The sequence below is a fragment of the Vulpes lagopus genome, chromosome 7 (genome assembly GCF_018345385.1).
Source record: "Vulpes lagopus strain Blue_001 chromosome 7, ASM1834538v1, whole genome shotgun sequence".
Classification (NCBI taxonomy): domain Eukaryota; kingdom Metazoa; phylum Chordata; class Mammalia; order Carnivora; family Canidae; genus Vulpes; species Vulpes lagopus.
The window spans coordinates 62,148,404-62,168,124 of NC_054830.1; the positions used below are offsets into that span (position 1 = coordinate 62,148,404).

The window sequence follows — 19,721 nt, forward strand, 5'->3', positions numbered from 1 at the left end:
GAGACTGCTCTGTTGCTGTGAAGTCTGCAGGACACTGTGACCTTGTCAGTGGCTTGGGATTCCAAGGGCGCTTGTTTGTTTGGTTTGTTTGTTTTTGAGAGAGAGAGAGAGAGAAAGTGTGCAAGACAGGGGAAGGACAGAGGGACAGGGAGAAGATTTTAAGCAGGCTCCACCCTGAGATCATGATCTGAGCTGAAATCAAGAGTTGGATGCTCAACCATCTGAGCCACTCAGGCTCCCATCAAGGGCATTTTACTGATTATTTTACTGAGTGGCAGCTAGATTGAGGTATAATTGATATATCCCTAAAAACTGCACATATTCAGTGTATACAGTTGGATGCGTTTGGACATGTGCACACACCTGTGAAACCGTTCGCACCATCAAGGTGGGTACTAACTACATCCATCACTTTCCAAAGCTGCCTCCTGCCCCTTCCGTCTTTGTTGTTGTTTTTGTCGGTCTGTTGATTGGTTTACATCTGACATGAGATTGACTCTTGTAAAAAATTTTTATATATTTTTTAAGATTTTATGTATTTATTTGAGAGAGAGAAAGAAAAAAAGAGAGAGTGCACAAGCATGAGCAGGGGAGGGGCAGAGGGAGAGGGAGAAGCAGACTCCCTGCTGAGCAATGAGCCCCATGTGGGGCTGATGTGGGACTCGATCCCAGGACCCCAGGACCCTGACCTGAGCCGAAGGCTGATGCTTAACCGACTAAGCCACCCAGGGGCCCCTCCTGGTAACAAAATTTCAGGTCCCACTACACCTGTTGTCAGCCACCTGTTGTCAGCCACTACACCATACACTGCTTCGTATGGTGGATCTCTGGATGGCATCGCACCGCACCGTAGGCCTGCTGAAGGGCGGCTCCCATTTCAAGGGGCCTCGTGGGCGGAGAGTACCAGGTTGATCTGTGGTTTTATCACTACATCTTCCTAAACTGCTGCCCTGTAATTCCCACAAGGGGGGGGGCAGGCATTAGGAGGACTAAGCCTTGGGCTCTTGAAAGCTCAGATTCTTTCAAAGACCAATTTCCCGGGAAATGAGGTTAGTGTATTTGTTCTTTGAGGAATTCCTCAGTGGCTTCTCCTGCTGTCTGTTTACGCATCCATCCATTCATTTAAATATTCAACAAATATGTGCCACCTCCCTGTGAAATGTCTTTGGACTGGGCCCTGCAGGTGCAGAGACTCCTGCCTTCAGAAACACACAGTGTGTTGGGAAAATAAAACCTGCCAAGGCTCCTTCCTTGCTTCCTCTCTCCTGAAGCGCTCCTGTCTTTCCTTCTCGGCTTAAACATCCCCCATACCTGTGTCCCGTCTGTGGGGTCGCTTACAGGGGAGGCAGGACGTATACACTGACTTCATGAAATGGGTTAAAATGGGGGTGGGGCTTGGAAGTTAAAAATGCCTCCGGCTTTGAAGTCAAGGAGAGCTGGGGTTGGAATCAATGGGCTCTGCGACCTCAAGCTTCCCTTAGGGTCAGGGGTGCGTCTGTCCAGTGGGGTGGCATTCGCCTCTCTGGCGGGGGTGCCGGGAGCATCGCAGGAGACGGTGCGGGGGGTGGGTGGGGGCACTCACCCTGGTGGCTGCCACCCTACTGTTGGGGAAGGAAGCATCCTCAGCATTCAGCGAGGCCACAGAGAACCCTATTAGTTTGGCTTAGCCGAGTGAAGGGAAGAAGGCGTCTTCAGGGACAATGAGGATTGGTCAGCAGAGTGAGTCTAACGTGTCCCAGCCGAGGAGAGGCTCCTTTAGAACCGTCTCAGCAGCGGGCGGCGCGCCTGAGCTCTGGGACCTGCCACCGGCACCGGCCAGTGCTCTGGGGGAGGTGGGGCGCATGGACCTGTGCGTGGCCCAAGTGGTGGCGACAGGAGCCAGGAGCAGAGGCCGCCGGCGGGGTGGGGGTGCGGGGGGCAGGAGAGAAGCCCCCCAGGGCCCGCCTAGCCTGGCCGCAGGGTGACACTCCTTGGAGACTGCGGTCACCACCACCCAGGCTCGGGCTGCAGGCTCCGGCAGTGGGGGACAGATGGAACGTAAGGCGAGGAAGGGGGGTGGAGGCAGGGCCGCCTTTGGGGGGAAAGCAGTGTTTTCCACATCACAAGACCTAACCCTAAAGCCTTCTGGTTCCCGATGCTGAGTTTTGGGGGTTGGGGGGCTTTCCGGAAAGCGCGGGCTTCTCCAAGGTGCCATTCAGTCCACACTAGGGGAGAGCGTGGGCCCCAGAGCCTGGCTGGATTCCTGCTATGGCTCCACTTTAGGGAACCACAGGACCCTATGGGACTTAACCACCCTGAGCCTCAGCTTTCTTATCTGTCCAGCGAGGTACTAAGTTCTGCTTTCGGGGCTTGAGCCCGTGAGCTTCCTTTTCCGTCCGAGAGCTCCCCCCTCGCTTGTATACTAGGCTCTCTGCTTATTTCTCCTCCCTACCCCCCAACACATTTTAGTTGCCCTGATTGTGCCATCCTCTGAAGCCTGTCCTGCCTTTCTTCTTCCTTCCTTCTTCCTCCCCCTCCTTCCTTCCTCCTCCTCCTGATTGCCCTCATCTTCCCTGAAGAGCCAATGTATGGTTGCCTCCTCCAGGAAGGAAGCTTCATTGCTTCCTCCTGGGGATCCCCTGCATTTGTGTGCATCCATGCTGTGCTTCCTCTGCTTCATGTGAATCTCGCTGTCCCTGGCGCCAGGCTATGAGCTTCTTGGGGACGGGACTTTGCCTGGGCACCTCTGGGTGCTGAGTATCCAGCAGATGGCCTGGTACCCTGCAGGTGCTGAGGAATGCAGAAATGCATCCCGGCCACGCTACAGGAGGCAGCTAGCTCTGAGCCTGGATGGCTGCAATAAACTCGTCTCACCCCTGGAGGAACAGACGAGCAAGAGGGGGGCTACCGTTTGCACCTTTGCACAGGTGCACTGGCTTGTTTCTCTCGCCCTGTCCCACAGCCACCCTGCAGGAAACACAGCAGTGATGCATTTAATGATGCATTTATAGATGAGGATACAGAGGCTCAGGGAAGGGGGTCCCCCGTGCAAGGACTCACCGTTGAGAGCTTTGTGAAATTTCTGCCAGAAGCCCAAGCCTGCCCTCCCCTTAGCACCCCGCCCAGGCCCTGGTGAGAGGGAGCGATGTTGGGGAGATCGTAGCAGGGCTTGAACGTCCTGCCTCTGCTTCTCTAGATCCAAGCTTTGGGCTCTACTCACACACCAGCAGATATTCAGGGAGAAACGTCCTCTGCCAAAGTGTCGGTCTAGGCAGAGGCTCTCAACCTGGGGTCATGCTGGAGGTCCATGAAATAACATGGGAAAATAACGCATTTCTACTTTCGCCAACCGCTATTGAAATTTAGCATGTTCTTCTACGACAGACGTGGGTGTGCTAACAGCACCTCTGACTTTGTCACTAAAAGAAATCACATGCAGTTTTGTATCATCCTTCATTTTTGCAGATCTTGAAATGTAGTTTATGCTCATCCCTAGTTCCAATTTATTGTCATTATTGCATCTGTTACTAGATCTTTTTATTTAATGTGTCAACAAAGAAGCTTATATATTATTATATTGCAGCTGGCTTTTTAAACACTGTTTTTGTTAAGTGTCTTCTTTTGTAATGTTTTCTGCATTTGATTTTAGGCATTTAAAAACATTATTCTGAGACGTGGCGCGTATACCTCTGGGCTGACAAAGGGGTCTTGGGCACCGAGTTGAGAGCCCCTGGTCCCTGGCTTGAAGAACTTTCAGGACTGAGGAAAAGCCTGCTATCGTTAGTAACAGCACAGCGATCAAAATGAGTGCATAGGCGGAGCAGTTGACAGCAGTTTGCATTCATTTGTTTGTGCAATAATCTGGAAGCCTGTCCAGCGCTGGACTGGGGGTGAGGGCGCCAGAGCCCTGGCCTCATGGAGCTTTTATTATCTCGGGATCATCAGCATCCCCTAAGAGTTAGGTGCTGTGGCCTTGCTTGAGGATGCTGAGCCCCAGGGAGATGAAATGAGTTGTCCCAGTTTCCTCCACGGAGAGGTAGCGGGGCCTGGTTTGAGCCCACGGCTTCCTCGTGGTAGCACACGGTCATACGCTCAGATTTCCCTGCTGATTGTGTAAGTCCCTTGATTCCCGTAGGTACCCAACAATGGCAATGACACATACAGTGGAAGCAATGGGTATTGTCTGTCCCCACGACCCCAGCCTTATGTTTCCACTCTGTCTTTAAACCTGAGCTGTAAGGACCCTTTGCGATCACCCTGTTGCATACACGTGGAACCTGAGAGGCTCAGAGAGGATGGAAAATCACCTGGGGAGATCCCTGGGTGGCGCAGCAGTTTGGCACCTGCCTTTGGCCCAGGGCGCGATCCTGGAGACCCGGGATCGAGTCCCGCGTCGGGCTCCGGTGGATGGAGCCTGCTTCTCCCTCCTCCTGTGTCTCTGCCTCTCTCTCTCTCTCTCTCTCTCTATCATAAATAAATAAAAGATAAAAATAAATAAATAATGTATCTTACAAAGAAAAAAAAAAAGAAAGTCACCTGGGGACACACCGCGGAGCCGGACCCAGGTTGCATGCCTGGAGCCTCCAGCCCGTGCTCTTCCTACTGGAGGACACAACCCCATTTACCCTCTGCTGGCTCCAGGCAGCCCCCTCTGGCACCCTAGGGCACTGGGGTCTTCCCTCCTCCCTGGGCAGTAGGCAGGCTCCCAGCTGGGCTTTCTGAGCAGCTGCCCCCCCCCCCCGAGAACCCAGTGCCCTCCCACCCCTGGGGCCCTTCCTAATGAGCTTCTCTCGGAGGTGAGAACCCTAAGGAGCCCTCAATGACACCATGGGAGTATTGCATAAATAAATAATCCTCAAGTCTCAGTATTTGTCACTGAACTTCCTAAATAATAGTTCCTTTTTCAATAGGATGATGGGGATTCCCAAGGGGCAGGAGAAACGGGGTTGGGGGGAGGTGAGGAGAAGATTTCTATGACTGAGCAGTTGGGACAAGGTGGTGGCTTTTTGCGAAGGAGTGACGGCCTCAGAGATCAGATGGACTCCACGGTCATGGTGCACGTGAGGGGGGCGTCACACGTTCTCCCCACGCTCCTGGGGACAGCCCTGGCGTGACAAAACTTCACCAGGCCAATGGCAGATTTACCTCAGGGCCTGATGCTCTGTGGGGAAATGAGCTCCTGCTAGTCCCCAGCTCCCATCCTCACCTCCCCAGATTAGACTGGCCCCTCTGACGTATGCCCTCCGAGTACCCTCTTTTTAAAACATCTATCCCAGTCTGTAACTATAGATACAGACACAGACGTAGGCACAGGTTTATTTTTTTAAAAGATTTTATTTATTTATTCATGAGAAACCCAGAGAGAGAGGCAGAGACACAGGCAGAGGGAGAAGCAGGCTCCCTGCAGGGAGCCCGATGCGGAACTCGAACCTGGGACTCCGGGGTCACGCCCTGAGCCCAAGGCAGACACTCAACTGCTGAGCCACCCAATGGCCCTAGGCACAGGTCTAGAAGGAGGCATAGACACGGGGACTTGCTGGGTGACTCTGTGCCACTAACTGGGCTGTGTTGCAAGAGAACAAAGCCCTTGCCCTTTTGCTCTTCCCTGTGTCCTGAAGCTCCAGCTGCCCCCGCTCCAGGGCTGGGTAAATATGCACTTCTGAAACGCAGCAGCCCCTCATGGAGGCCGCTGTTGGGTCTGCTGAAGAGCAGGGGCTCTGACAGCTTTTATCTCCTGGAGTCCTGACCACAGCCCCCGTGAGCTGATGGGACTGTCCTCATTTCACAGAGGGGCAGCGAACACTCGCATTTTCCCTTTGTCCCCAAGACCACACAGCTGATGGGCCCCATTTGTGCCTCCTCTTCCTTCACCGCCTGTGCTTATTCACCGAACAGCTGCAGCGCACCCAGCACACTGGGGGAAGCGAGTGAGCAAGAATGTCAGCATGCAGGAAGCCTGCGAGCCACTCCCAGGAAGCTAGGAGACCACTCTGCCCAGCAATAGATATTCTTGACCTAAATTAGCACAAGCCATAATTGCTAGAGGAAGGGGGATGATAAGTGTCAGCTGGAACTGCAGCCCCAGAAGCTCCAGCTGGGAAGGGATCATAAGGAGGAAAACAGGACACCATTGGCTTGGAGTCGGATGCACCAGGGCAGACCCCCGCTGTGTGACACGGGCCAGCCCCCCTGCCCCCCAGTGCTGGTCCCTGCATGCGAGAGTGTGCCTTTCTTTAGTCAACAGAAGGGCACCCGCTAGCACCCTCCCACAGGGCGATGGCAAGAACTTTGGTGTCTTGGGGAACCTGGGTGGCTCCATCAGCTAAGTGTCTGCCTTGGGCTCAGGTCATGACCCCGGGGTCCTGGGATCCAGCCCAGTGTTGGGCTCTCTGCTCAGCGGGGAGCCTGCTTTTCCCTCTCCTTCTGCCTGCCACTCCCCCTGCTTGTGCTCTCTCTCTCTGTAAAATAAAATAATAAAATAAATAAAATTTAAAAATAAAATATCTTTCATTGTCTTGTCAGTAGATATTATCCGTGGCTTTTCCCATCACTGTACAGCCCTCCCTGGAAGCTGGACTCTCCCCCACAACCAGCCCAGAAAACGGCCACCCGTCCTCAGTTTGCAATCCCACAGTGGCCGACAGCAGCGGGACCTGGCTCGGTGGCTCTAATGTTAGAAAAGCCCAAATCTGCCTCCCTGTGGCCTGTGCCAGCGCTCCCCTGCCCGGAAGCCTCTTATAACTGATGTTTATAAAGCGGTTGCCGTGTGCCAGCCACTGTCCTGGGACTGTACCTACATTGTCTTCCGTTGGTCTCAGCACAGCCTTCATCCTCAAAATGATGCCTCAGTTTCTTCTTCTATCAAATGGGGTTGACCATATAACTTACATCATTTTTGTTTGTTTGTTTGTTTGTTTTTAATGAGGATTAAGTAGGTTGACACAAGCAATGCTTGATGCATTTCGGGGCGTGTTATGAATGCCCAAGAAGCAGGAACTATCGTTGTTGTTCTTATCGCCGTAACGATTTATATAAAATGTCTTTGTTGTCAGTCTAAATAAAAGGAGGATCTGCTTTTAGCAACCCCCGGAGGCCACCTCATGGCTCCCAGGGTAAGTCCAGAATTGCCTGGACTGGCCTGCCGGCGGCCTCTGCTGCCCCATCCTTTGCCACCCCCCACCTCCTCCCAACACTTGCTTAAAATTCCCCTACCTCTCTGGGGCTTAACATATTCTGTTCCCTCTGCCTGGGATACTCTTATCCCATACCACTCTCCTTCATTTGGCCAATTCCTGCTCATCCTTCATGTCTCATGTTCAATACACCCCCATCTTAAAAGCCTTGTCTCAGGACACCTGTGGGGCTCAGGGGCTGAGCGTCTGCCTTGGGCTCAGGGCATGATCCTGGGGTCCCGGATCGAGTCCCACGTCGGGCTCCCCACAGGGAACCTGCTTCTCCCTCTGCCTGTGTCTCTCATGAATAAGTAAATAAAATCTAAAAAAATAAAAAAAATAAATAAAAACCTCATCCGACTCCCCACTTCCAGAGGCCCCCCCTCTGACTGAGGGGGCCTCTTCTTTATGATCCCATAGCCCCCGTTCAATTGCTAGTTTAACGTGTGTGTGTGTGTGTGTGTGTGTGTGTGTGTGTTTCTATCTTCCTAGCACATGCTAGGTCACACCTATGGCTACGTGCTCCTGGAACCAGTTTGGGCCCCAGAAAAAATTAGGCATCAGTGAAAAATTTGGATGAGTAAATGGACAATACGAGGTCCCAGGACCTTCCTTCTCCTACCTGGAGCTCCTTACATTCTCTCTCTCTTTTTAATATTCTTTTTTTTTAAAGGTTTTATTTATTTATTCATGAGAGACACAGGAAGAGAAACAGAGACCCAGGCAGAGGGAGAAGCAGGCTCCCTGCAGGGAGCCCGGGGTCACACTCTGAGCCGAAGGCAGACTCTCAACCACTGAGCCACCCAGGCATCCAGCTCCTTACATTCTCGAGTCATGGTTCTTGCAACTTTGAGGGACGCTCAGATGGTACGAGGCATGGGGCACTTTCTGTGTGGGGAACATCCTACGTGTGTTGTCTACTCTATTGCTCATGCTAGCTCAGCCAGGTAGGGGTTCGTATGCCCATTTTTCAGATGAGACAGTGGAGGCTCAGAACGTAAGGGGCTTGTCCAACATCTCACAGTGGCTGAAGCCAGGAGACAAAGCTGCTGCGTATCCACTGGTCTACACTGCTGCTCATATTGCTGGGGCGGAGACGCCTGTCCCAGGTTCTTCCCTCCTTGGGAGTTTAGGAAACAAGGCTGCTGGCTGTTGTTAGAGAATGATTAGTCTGCATCCATGGGGTCTTGTCAGTGTGTGAGCCCTGAGCCATCCGTTCACACCTCCCTGTGAGTGACACAGACCTCCCCTGGAGTTTATTAAGAGCAGGCCGTGTCAGCATCTGTTCCCAGCTGCCCTCCCTAATGCTCACTCTGTGTGGGGCTCTGCTGACTCAGCCGAATGGATCCCAGGTGAGGCATCTGCACTTGAGCAGTCAGGTACTGTGGAGACGGCAACCTCACTCGGCCTGCTGGGGTCTGGTTGACTCAGTTTTGAAACCAGTATTATCAGGAAGAAAGAATCCGGATGCCAGAGCTGGAGAGGCGCTTGGAGACACCACGGACAGCGTCTGAACCCTGGCAGGTGCAGGAACAGAGGCCTCGAGAGGCCCGAGGAGAGCCGGCGACACGGTCAGCTCGGTACGTGGCCCGCCGTGGGTGCCCAAAGGTGTCTTGGATGAATGGCTGACGAATAGACTTGCGTCGGGCTTCTGTGCATCGTGTCCTTGCCTTCTCGCGATGACCCTACATTGTCGGGAGCTAGAAACCTCCTGTTTCCACTTTACAGGTGAGAAGACTCAGGTACAGATGAAACTTCACGTAGGAGAAGGAATGTGGGTTGGAGAGTTGGGCATACTTGGGTTCAAATCCGGACTCCAACAGGACCTGTGGGCGTTCCCATAAAAAAAGAACAAACAAACAAGAAAACGTGCACCTGGAACACACACCAGCCTGCTGTGTCTTTTCGTACGTGCCGTTTTATGGAAACGTACCTGCGCTAACACACTGCATTTTGCATATCATCGTCGCATATTTTCTGTGGCTGCTTGGAAGTGGTAAAAGCAGAACTGAGTAGTTGGCTACCCAGAGACTGTATGGCTTGCAAAGCCTAAGATACTCACTATGGAGTCCTATAAAGAGAAGCTCGCCGCCCCCCGTGCTGCCTGGGGTGTGTTACGTACTTGATCAAAGTCGGTCTCTTCTCTCAAATGAAGGAGACGTGGCTTCATCGTGGTCCTTTGTCTGAGACCTTACAGGCCTCGTAAATGGTGTGACATGCAGGCCGTGGAGCCGGAAGGGTTGCCGTGGGGTCGGGAGCCCTGCAGTAGGAGCACGGCCCGCAGTGTTCTAGTCCCGGCTCTGTCCTACTGCGTGAGCTTGAGGACTTTCCTTGCAGCCACGGGCAAGCGGGTTGAGTCACATCGCCCCAAAATTCCTGTCCACCGGGCCCCTCAGAATGGGACTTCTTTGGAAATAGGGTGTTTGCCGCTATGATTGAGGTCAGGTCGTCGTGGGTTGGGGTGAACGCTGGCTCGGAGGATGGTGTCACTGTGAGAAGAGGTGAAGACGCGGGAGGAAGGGCGTGTGAGGATGGAGGCAGAGGTTAGGGTGGCTTGGCCCTGGCCAGGGGATGGCTGGGGGTGCCAGGCGCCACGGGAAACTGCGGGGGCACGCAAGGATTCTCCCCGAGAGCCCGCGGAGGAGGCAGAGCTCTGCTGACACCTTGGGTGCGGACGTCCAACCTTCAGAACTGGGAGGAAGTAAGCTCCTCTTGTTCTGGATCATCCGGCTTCAGGCAGCGGTTGGGGCGGCTCTGGGAAATGAGGGCACCGCACGCCCCCCCCCCACTTACGCCAGCACGGATGGAGGCCAGGACGCAGCACCGGAGGCCTGAGATGCTGCGGATGCCCCATGGGTTTCTGCCCTTCCCGGTCTTCCTCCTCCAGGACGCAGAGGGATTGCACGCAGATCACCACCAGCTCTCCTGTTAGAGTTCAGACTTGGCCAGGGGCACAGGGCAGGTTGACCCAGCTTAGCCACGGCACAGACTAAGCTCAGGACCTGATGTCAGGCAGACCTGATGCCACCACCATCCCCCCACTGGGTCCCTTTACCTCTTGAACCAGGGCAAGTGCAGGGAGCACCCTCACCGCCCCCCACCCACCCACCACCAAGACCCGGTCTCTCCAGCTGCAGGTTGGAGTAAACCGGTGAGAGTCAGAGGCCCAGGGAGGGAGCCTCGCACGGTGGCCACGCACAAGAGGTGCCCGGGAGGTTGCAGGTGGAGATGTGCTGGGGGTGATTTCTGGCAAGGCTGTGGCCCACCCAGATCTCTCCTCCACCGGCAGCGCTAATCCCCTGATCCTTTGCCCCAGCTCCTGGGGCCGCCTGGAGCTCCAACAGCCCCCAGACCCTGAACCCAGCAGCTGGGATGAGGGATGAAGCCAGGAGCCAAGAAAATGTCAGAGTCTGCCTTGAGCTACTTCTCTCACTTGCGCCTGATGATTCTTCATTTCTCCAGCCTGACACAACCGCTGCTAGACTCAGTAACAGCCCCGGTGTCAGGTCTTTGTGTTTTAAATAATGTTCCCCTCATGTAACTGATGTTTATGCAGAATCAATCCTTTTAAAAGCTAACAGCCTTCTTATTTGTATAGCCTGAGCTGTCTCCAGGTTCCACTGCGAGGTGACATTTTTTGCTTGTTTTTCTCTTCTCGTCCTTTGTTTCTCTTTGTCATTCTCCGACTGCTCCCCGTGTCCCTGTGTGTGTTCTCCTCCACTCGCTCGGGCTCTTTTTCTTCACTTTCATTCTCTGTCTTTCTGAGGCGGCCTCCTTCGCCATCCACTCCCCTGCCCCCCCTTCCCCGCTCCCCGAGCTCCCCGTGTAACTGCATACGCGACACCCTTGTTCTGTTTACCTTGATGTTTTCTCCGTTGTTAATCTCTGTTTCTTACTCCTGTTTCTTTCTAGTCTAGCTCTTCATTTCTGTCTCTTTTCACCTACTTTCTCTGCCTCCATATTCCTCTCTTTTAATCTCTATGTGACACTTCTCTGGATGTGTCTCTCTGTGTGTCCACCCACCCATCCACCCACCCATCCATGCATCCATCCATGCATCCATCCATCCCTTTCTAGCAATTTCTCTACCTGTTTATCTCTTTACGTGGTCTCACACCTTCTCAGCTCATCTCTCCTGCTGTCTTTATCTCCTCTTTTTACTTCTCATTTCTTCTCCAAGGATATTAATATTCCAATAGCTTTAATGTCTTCTCAATCCTCATCTTTCTGTGACTCAAAAGTGGCAAGTTGGGACCCCTGGGTGGCTCAGCAGTTGAACGCCTGCCTTCGGCCCAGGGCGTGATCCTGGAGTCCCAGGATCGAGTCTCACGTCGGGCTCCCTGTAGGGCGCCTGTTTCTCCCTCTGCCTGTGTCTCTGCCTCTCTCTCTCTCCGTCTCTCATGAATAAATAAATAAAATCTTTAAAAAAAAAGTGGCAAGTCTCCCAAGAGTCTCTATGCCTCAGCCACCTGCCATCCTGACCTCATTCTGTGTCAGGTTGGGAAGTGAGCAATAGTCCAGCAGCTCTCTGGAGTCTTCTCTGTTGTCCCTATACTACAGATCTGACCCTGAAGGACTTGGGAGTTGGGGGTGGGCTGGGGAGTATCCTGTTGGAGAGACTTTTGGTGAAACCAGTGATAGGTGGAGGCTGCATCCATGCCTCCTGGTGTTTTCTCAGTATCTTCTGGAAAATATTTACTTATCACAAGTTTTTGCCAGGCCTTGTGCTGGGGGCTAGACAGGGATGAGTAACTCTTGAGCCATTTGCTCAAAAAGCTTATAGTCTTTCTGGGAAATTGTAGGGCTGATGATTAAGACCAGTGAGCTAATAGATTTAAACAGTGTGCTCAGAAAAGAAATTAATTCTGGTTGGGGGATGTAGACAGGGCTTCACCAAGGAGGTCATAGCAAGCTCTGGGGAGGTGAGGCCTTTGTCATCTGTCACTTCTGCATCCCAAGTACCCGGAATAGTGCCTGCTATGGGAGTAAGCACTCAGTAAGTACGTGCAATATATGGATAGATGGATGGATGGATGGATGGATGGATGGATGTGAATAGTTTTGAAGGATTCTTAGGATTTTTGTCAAGGAGAGAAGTTAGAGATAAGCATTCCAGACCCAAGAGCATGATTAAGGATTCAGAGAGGTAAAGGTACGTACTATACTCAGATCCCTTCTTCAGGGCTGACCTGCCCATCTCCTGGATTGTGCCTCGTGGCCCGGAGTGGTGTTCCTCACTGGGTGTTGCCCTCAGCCACAGGGAACTGCCTCACCCAAGGATACCACCATCTAGATGGCAGCCCTTGGCCAGTGACTGGCCAACATGGTGATGCAGGGGGTGGGGAGGGCAGATCTCTTATCTCTAATCAGAACATCCTTAAAAGACCACCCAGCTCTAGAGCTCCCCTAAGGACAAATGGAAGCTTCAGATCTATATGCATTCACTACATTGCAGGTCAGCCTCTGCCTTGTCCAGTCCTGCCTTGATCACTTCCTACAAGTATATAAGAGGGATCCTTGAAAAACCTACTGTGTGCAACTCTGTTTCAGAGTCTGTTCTCAGAGAACCTAACCTAAGATAGTGTGTTTAGGGAATGAGAAGAGACCTATGGCTAACTAGTAGAGAGGATGAGGACAGGGTAAATGGGGCTGGACAGGTAGGCAGGGACCAAATTATGAAGGGCCTCAAGTGCCAAGGAAACTACTTTAGATTTTCTTCTGTAAGTAATGGAGAGCTGTTATTGATGGTGTGGTGTCTAATTAGAGCTGGAATTTACAAGGTTTGCTGGCAGTCAGTATGAAAGGTAGTGCAGAAGGGGACTATTCTGGAGGTAAAAAATAAATAAATAAATAAAATAAGCTAGGACACCAAAACCTAGAACTCCATGCTTATGGAGGGAACAGTGAGAGAAGGATGAAGGATGGTCCGAGGGCATCACCAGTAGTGCTCCCTGGCCTCTTCTTGCAACAAGCATCTCCCTTCTTTCACACTTCTGGATTCCACGGGTCCTAGGTCCATAGGATAACATGTTCCTCTTCCCACTGTGGTGTCCCTTTAATATCTCTTGCAACTGTGGGCATTACAGATGCTCCAGTGCCAGGATATCCTTTTCCAGAAAATAGCATCCAAAAACTCCTGTCTGTATATCTCCTATAATAAAATTTTGGCAGATCCATGGATTATGGTACCTAGTCCAGTCTTATTCTTGGGAACCTCATTTGGGAGGAAGGATGCATTTACCTAGAATTCCATGACCTTTCCAACCGCTGTTGCTGCCAGTCTGGATGGTGTGATTTTAATGTAATAGTATGAAAAATAAACTTCTAAGGTTCTAGAGTCAGACAATCCTGTGTCTGTGTCTTGGCTCCGCTGTTTATAGGCTTTGTAATTTGCGGTAAGTCCCCTACCATTTAGAGTTTCAATTTATATCTTAAGTGGGAATAACAGGAATGGGCCCATTTTGCTGAGTTGCTATGGGGAGATCTGGAATCTGTAGAAAAATATAGTGTGAGCTAAGGCGTCGTATAGTGGAAAGAGCTTTTTCCCTTTTGGACTCAGATGGAGCTTGTCACAGGCTTCGGTTCTGCCACATTATAAGCTGGGTGCACTTCAGCAAGACACTTCACTTTTCTGAGCCACGGTTCACTTATTGGTAAAATGGAAATCTCGGGACTATCTTCCCAAATTATGAAAGCTGATGAAATAAAAAGTGCAGAGTTCCAAGTATATTCCTCTTTATCACAAGTAGACAAACATCGGGTCATATGATGGTAAACCTGTTGGATTTTCTTTTACTGTTTTCTTTTTAAATATGCATTGATATGATTTCCTTGATTACAGGTATCATAAATGATGCTCTTAAATGGAATGAATGCATATTTATTTTTTTTAATCTAATGATACACGTGTCTCTGGGGTTTAACCATCTATTTTGTCTCCAAGGGAAGAAGCGATGCTGTCCACATACTTTGAAACCATCAACGACCTGCTGTCCTCCTTTGGGCCTGTGCGTGACTGCTCTCGGAACAATGGTGGCTGCACACGAAACTTCAAGTGCGTGTCTGACCGCCAGGTAGACTCCTCGGGATGTGTGGTAAGTGCCATTGGCCTGTGAACATGGCGTGGGCCCGGGTGCCAAGGCTGCTTGCTTGAGGCACCTCCCTGAGCGGGGGATCTTGTGAAAGAGAATCACAGTACTCATAGCGTCTACCTCTGTGGCCTTTGGCACGCCAGGCTACCTCGGTGTCTTCATCTGCAAAGTGGGAGAATTAAGCCTACCTTGTGGAATTGTCGGAAGAAGGAAATGAGATATCAGAACTTTAGTGCCCAATATGCAATAGGTCCTTGAGAGCTCCTGGCCTCAGGAAGGTTACTGTTCATTTGGGGGTGAGGTAGGGCATGTATCATCCCTGTGGACACAGTGGGATCATGTCAATGAGATGTTTCCAGAAGAGAAAGTTTCAGCTGAGACCTTAAAGTTGGTAGAAGTTGGAAAAGTTGGTGTTTAACTGACTTCAAAAAATAAGTCAGCTTACATTAGGAAAAAGAGAAGGATGGTCAAGGCAAGGGCATGGAGGGGAAGTGCCAGACTTGTCTGCCTGGAGCTCTAGTATCTAGCCTGAGATAAGGGCACAGAGGATCTTTGAGGATCTTTGTTGCGTATAGAAGAAGATTTCAAACTGGATGGTTTGTTTTATAGGAATGACCTAGGGTGCTTGTTTAAAGTGTAGGTTCCAGGGTCCCCCCTATAGAGGGCGTTAGGTCCCAGGATCCTGATTTTGTAATAATTTAATGAGTATTATATGTGTGGGGAGAGAGTGCTCATGGAAGCTCACTTGTTAGACATCGCCCTACAGACTGAATTTCTTTGCCTGGCATTCGATGCCTTCGTGATTTGGCCCTTTCCAACCTGTCCATCACTTTGCCTCATTCTACACCAAAGCCAGTAGAGTAAATTAGATGTAGTTCTTTGAACACACTTGCCCATTTAATGCCTCAGAGCCTTTGCTCCTAGCGTCCTTTTGCAGAGCAAATTGCTCTCCCTGCCCCAGCTTGTGTAGCAAACAAGTAGACATCTTTCCAGATTTATCTTCTTTTCCCTCCTCACCTTGCAGTAGTGAAGGTGAATGATCCTTCCTGTTTTCACGTGCCTACTATATGCCTTATATCCCCCGTGATCATTTGTCTTGAAAAAGAGACCAGCTTTTTTCAACTTTATCCCACCCAGTAAACTGAGGGAGCACCCAGGGGATCTGTGGTTTCAACTTAGCACCTGAACCATCTCGGTAAATAAGGAAGAAAGAAAGAAAGAAAGGATGGAGGGAGGGAGGGAGGAATGGGGCCAGGGATGTGGGTCAGGGCTGCGTCTCTGGGAGAGGCTGCAGGAAATAGAATACGCAGTCAGCTCTTAATATGCCTGCACCACAGGTAGGGAAATAGACAATGGCAGGGAGACCAATACAGTGAAGAATGAGGTAATGTAATAAACTGTACTGTAGACTCAAAGATCAACAGATCTTCAGAGGTAGATGGGCAGTTAGAGATTTTTAAATTAGAATTATTAGGATTATAAGTGACAGAAACTCAGAACTAGCTTAGGCAAAAAGAAGAAATGTGTTGGATCAGATAGAAATCTAGGCAGTAGGATTAAGGGGATCAAGCAGTGTCATTGATCCCTCTTCTCTTCGCTCTGCTTTCCTCAGCATCATGCCGTTCTCTGGACAACTAGAACTTCCCCACTGAAAAGGAGCATCTTTTTCCTAGTTCCTCCAGCTAAAGTAACAAGATTTCATCTATTGGGCCAGCTTGGTCCTCATGCCCATTGATGTCACAGTTGCTGTGGTCAGGGTTAAGGACTGGGCTCATCGGAGACCCAGTCATACCTGGGACTTTGACCAAGTGGCACCCGCACTGAAAATGCATGGTAGTGAGAATCTCAAGGAAAAGTAGGGTGCAAGCAACAGAAAGGGAGGGGTTGGAGTTAGTAGCTATCTACTTCAGACTATTGCAACCCAGCCCTCCATTTTGCGTAATAGAAAAGTGAGACCCAGAGGCATCTGGATGGCTCAGTCGTTGAATGTCTGTTTTGGCTCAGGTCATGATCCCGGAATCCTGGGATCGAGTCCCGCATCAGGCTCCCCACAGGCCTGCTTCTCCCTCTGCCTGTATCTCTGCCTCTCTCTGTGTTTCTCATGAATAAATAAAATCTTATTAAAAAAAATACAAGAAAGACAAAGGGTCACTTGGGTGGCTCAGTGGTTGAACATCTGCCTTTGGCTCAGGGCGTGATCCTGGGGTCCTGGGATCGAGTCCCACATCGGGCTCCCTGCAAGGAGCCTGCTTCTCCCTCTGCCTGTGTCTTTGCCTCTCTGTGTGTGTCTCTCATGAATAAATAAATAAAATCTTAAAAAAAAAAGGAAGGAAGAAGGAAGGAAGGAAGGAAGGAAGGAAGGAAGGAAGGAAGGAAGGAAGGAAAAGAAGGAAGGAAGGAAGGAAGGAAGGAAGGAAGGAAGGAAGGAAGGAAGGAAGGAAGGAAGGAAGGAAGGAAGGAAGGAAGGAAGGAAAGGTGAGGCCCAGTAAGAGAGAGAGAAGGATTGGCCCGTGTCGTAGAGCTAGGCAGTGGACACACACCTCAAAATTTGATGTCCCAAATCAGCAGTGTTATTTCCAACATAGGAAGCTGATATTTCTGAAAGGCATACATTGTCTGCCTCTATTCCCTTTATCCATCAGTTCTGTTTCCTGAATTAATTAAACTCCCTTTCCTTGAAGATAGATGTCCCAGAAGAATGAAACCTCAGAACGCAGAGATGTGTGCGCACATGTGTGTCTAGGCGGGATGTGTCTCTTTTTCCCTCTTCAAAATGGCAAGAGAGAGAGAGACAGAGAGAGAGAGAGAATATTCATTCCTTGGAGGTTTAGAGAAAATTCAGCCTCCTGATGCAGTTTCAGAGACCTTCCTCTCTAAAGATCTAATGTTAAAACTGCAACTTCAGGACTCAACGGAGGTAAGCTCTTCCCTGCACCATCAGAGTGGGTGGGCAGACACCCATTTTTACTCCAAACTTTAAAACCTCTCTTATTTCACTGCAGATTCTTTGTCCTACCTGCAGAGAGAAACTTTTTCTTACAGCCCCTCTCCTAAGAAACTCCATCTGGCAGTTTCTTAGGTAATAATAATAAAAAGGTAATAATAGCTTTTCTTTTTAGAGCACTTTAGAGTTCTCAAGGCATGTCTGCATCCAATAACTCACGGTCACAACAAGCCTGGGCAGCAGGGCCCCCAGCAGGGCCCCCACCCAGTGGGAAGCAGTGGCTTCCCAAGGCACCACCACACGGTTGTCAGGCAGAGGTCCAGGGACACGTTTTCAATATTATTTTTCTTGCCCGAACCATGCTGGCTTGCTTCCCTGTGATGCAGAAAGGAGATGGTGGTAGAGAAAGAAGGCTGGGCTGAGTGAACTGAGCTTACGTTCTGGCCTGGTCATTGGTGAGCTTCGGAATCTACGTTGACCTTGTTAGTCTACGTTTCTTAATCTCTCAGAAGGGGGCAGTAGCTCTTGAACTCATAGGTTTTCTGAAAACAAATCAAAGAAAATAAATGGAAATGATTAGGGATTTACAAAATGCCATTTCTGTGCAAGATGACGAGACCACGATTGCGGATGTTTTAGTGCAGTGGTTGTGAAATTCGGGGCCACGGAAAATCAGGAGCACAGCCTATTTAATTTTCTGTAGTGTTTCTGTACGTGAATTTCATTTCTGTGCTAGTCCATCCGTTGGTGGTAGAAACTTACTTCGAGTTCAACTTAGGTGTTCTGCTTCCCACCTCTTCCTGAATGTCTGAGTTCAAAGGGGGCTGTCGTATGTCTATGCATGGGGGCTGAAGGGGATATTGGGTACTGGACCACTGCCCATCACGCCTAATGCCTGTGTTATCTGGCCCTTGTCCATCACTCTCTTTCCTTTCTCGTATTGTGCCAGGGCCCCTCTGTCCCCATGTGATTTATGGGTGCGTGGTTTTATCCTGGCATCTGGTGCCTTGCTCTCTCCATCCCCCTTCTCAAAGTCATTGGAGGCCATCGGCTCTATCAGATGGCCTTTCTGTGCCTCTGAGGATATCCACTCTTCTACATCACATGGAGGGCATGAGGGTCTGAGGGGAGCGAGCTGAAGACCTCTTGACTTAGGTAGGCCGTGAAGGCACTTGTAGTTGGCTGCTGTCATGCCAAGGAAGAGCACTCGACCATACTTGCCATCCACCAGATGCTATCTGGCAAGGGAGGCAGAGACACTCTTTGCTTTCCAGTCCCTCAAACTCACCGGATTTTCTATAGCCTCTCATTCTCCCCAACCACCCCATGGACAGGGCTGGCGCAAATGGAGCACAGGATCTCTTTGGAAGACATACCCTAGCATTTGAAAGACTATCTTGTTTGATTTCCAACATTCCTCTCTTTCCGAGCTCAAATAATCCTTAGTTCTTCCCTGGGACAGGGGGTGAAGGGTAGAGAAGCCAATTGTCTAACACATCACCGATTTCCCATTACCATTATTATTATTATCATTATATTTCACCTTCTATCTAGACCTCAATTTCTGAACCTCCAAATTAAAGAAAAAAAATTGCTCATTTGGCTTGGTTTTCTGGTTCTTCTGTGGTAATCTTGGGATATTTTGGTCTTTAGGTGTAGAGTTGCCCAAATTGGACAGGGTCGCTGGGTGTGTGGTAGAGTAATAGCTCCTGCGGCCCTAATGCCTGAAGCCTGTGAATATTTTACTTTATACAACAAAGGTAGAGATTAAATTTGCATATGGAAGTAAGGTTGCTAATAAACCAGTTTTTAAAAGTGGAGATTGCCCTGGATTATCAGGGTGAGCCCAGTGTAATCCCAGGGTCCTTTAATGTGGAAGAGGGGGAGGCAGCGGAGGAATTTGGAGCGACACAACATTGCTGCCTTTCCAAATGGAGAGAGGGGTGGGTTACAAACTCAGGAAAGTCTCTAACAGTTGGGAAAGGCAAGGAAATGGATTCGCCCCCTCCAGCCTCCAGCAAGCAATGCAGCCCTGCCAATACCTTGGTTTTAGCCAAGTAAGAACTTTGCTGGACTTCTAACCTATGGAACCATAAGGTAATAATAAATGTGTGCTGTTTTCAGCCACCAAGCTCGTGGTCATCTGTTTCAGCAGTGATGGGACATTAGTGCAGGGTGAACAATAACACGAGGAGGGAGGGGGATCCAGGAGATACCATGTAAAGAATCACCTCGTTATTTAGGTAAGTTCAATTATTTCCAGGGAGACCCTCACCTCTTGACCAGGGATGGAGGAAGTAACAGTGAACGAAGCATCAGAAAGGGGAGGGAGCCTGGTGTTCCCCATTCAATGTGCTAAAGAGTAAAGAATTGTCATCTATTAGAAATGGTATAAATCTGACAAATACAAGGATGTCAGCAAGGCACAGTTGGAAGAGTAAGCTGTGCTTCCATTTATTCTGTGTGGCAGTATAAACACTGCGAAATTTTAATCAAGATAGAGGACAAAACCAAAGAAAACCAGAGGCACTTCAT

General features: G+C 50.2%; 1 protein-coding gene across 1 annotated transcript in view; it reads left to right on the plus strand.

Annotated features, from left to right (window-relative positions):
• The window catches only part of ASTN2 (astrotactin 2), an 861,071-nt gene that overhangs the window by 487,005 nt on the left and 354,345 nt on the right, over window positions 1-19,721 (plus strand). Inside the window, exon 11 of the mRNA XM_041762437.1 lies at window positions 14,095-14,245. Coding sequence (XP_041618371.1) covers window positions 14,095-14,245 — 151 coding nt within the window. The remainder of the gene's footprint in view (window positions 1-14,094; window positions 14,246-19,721) is intronic.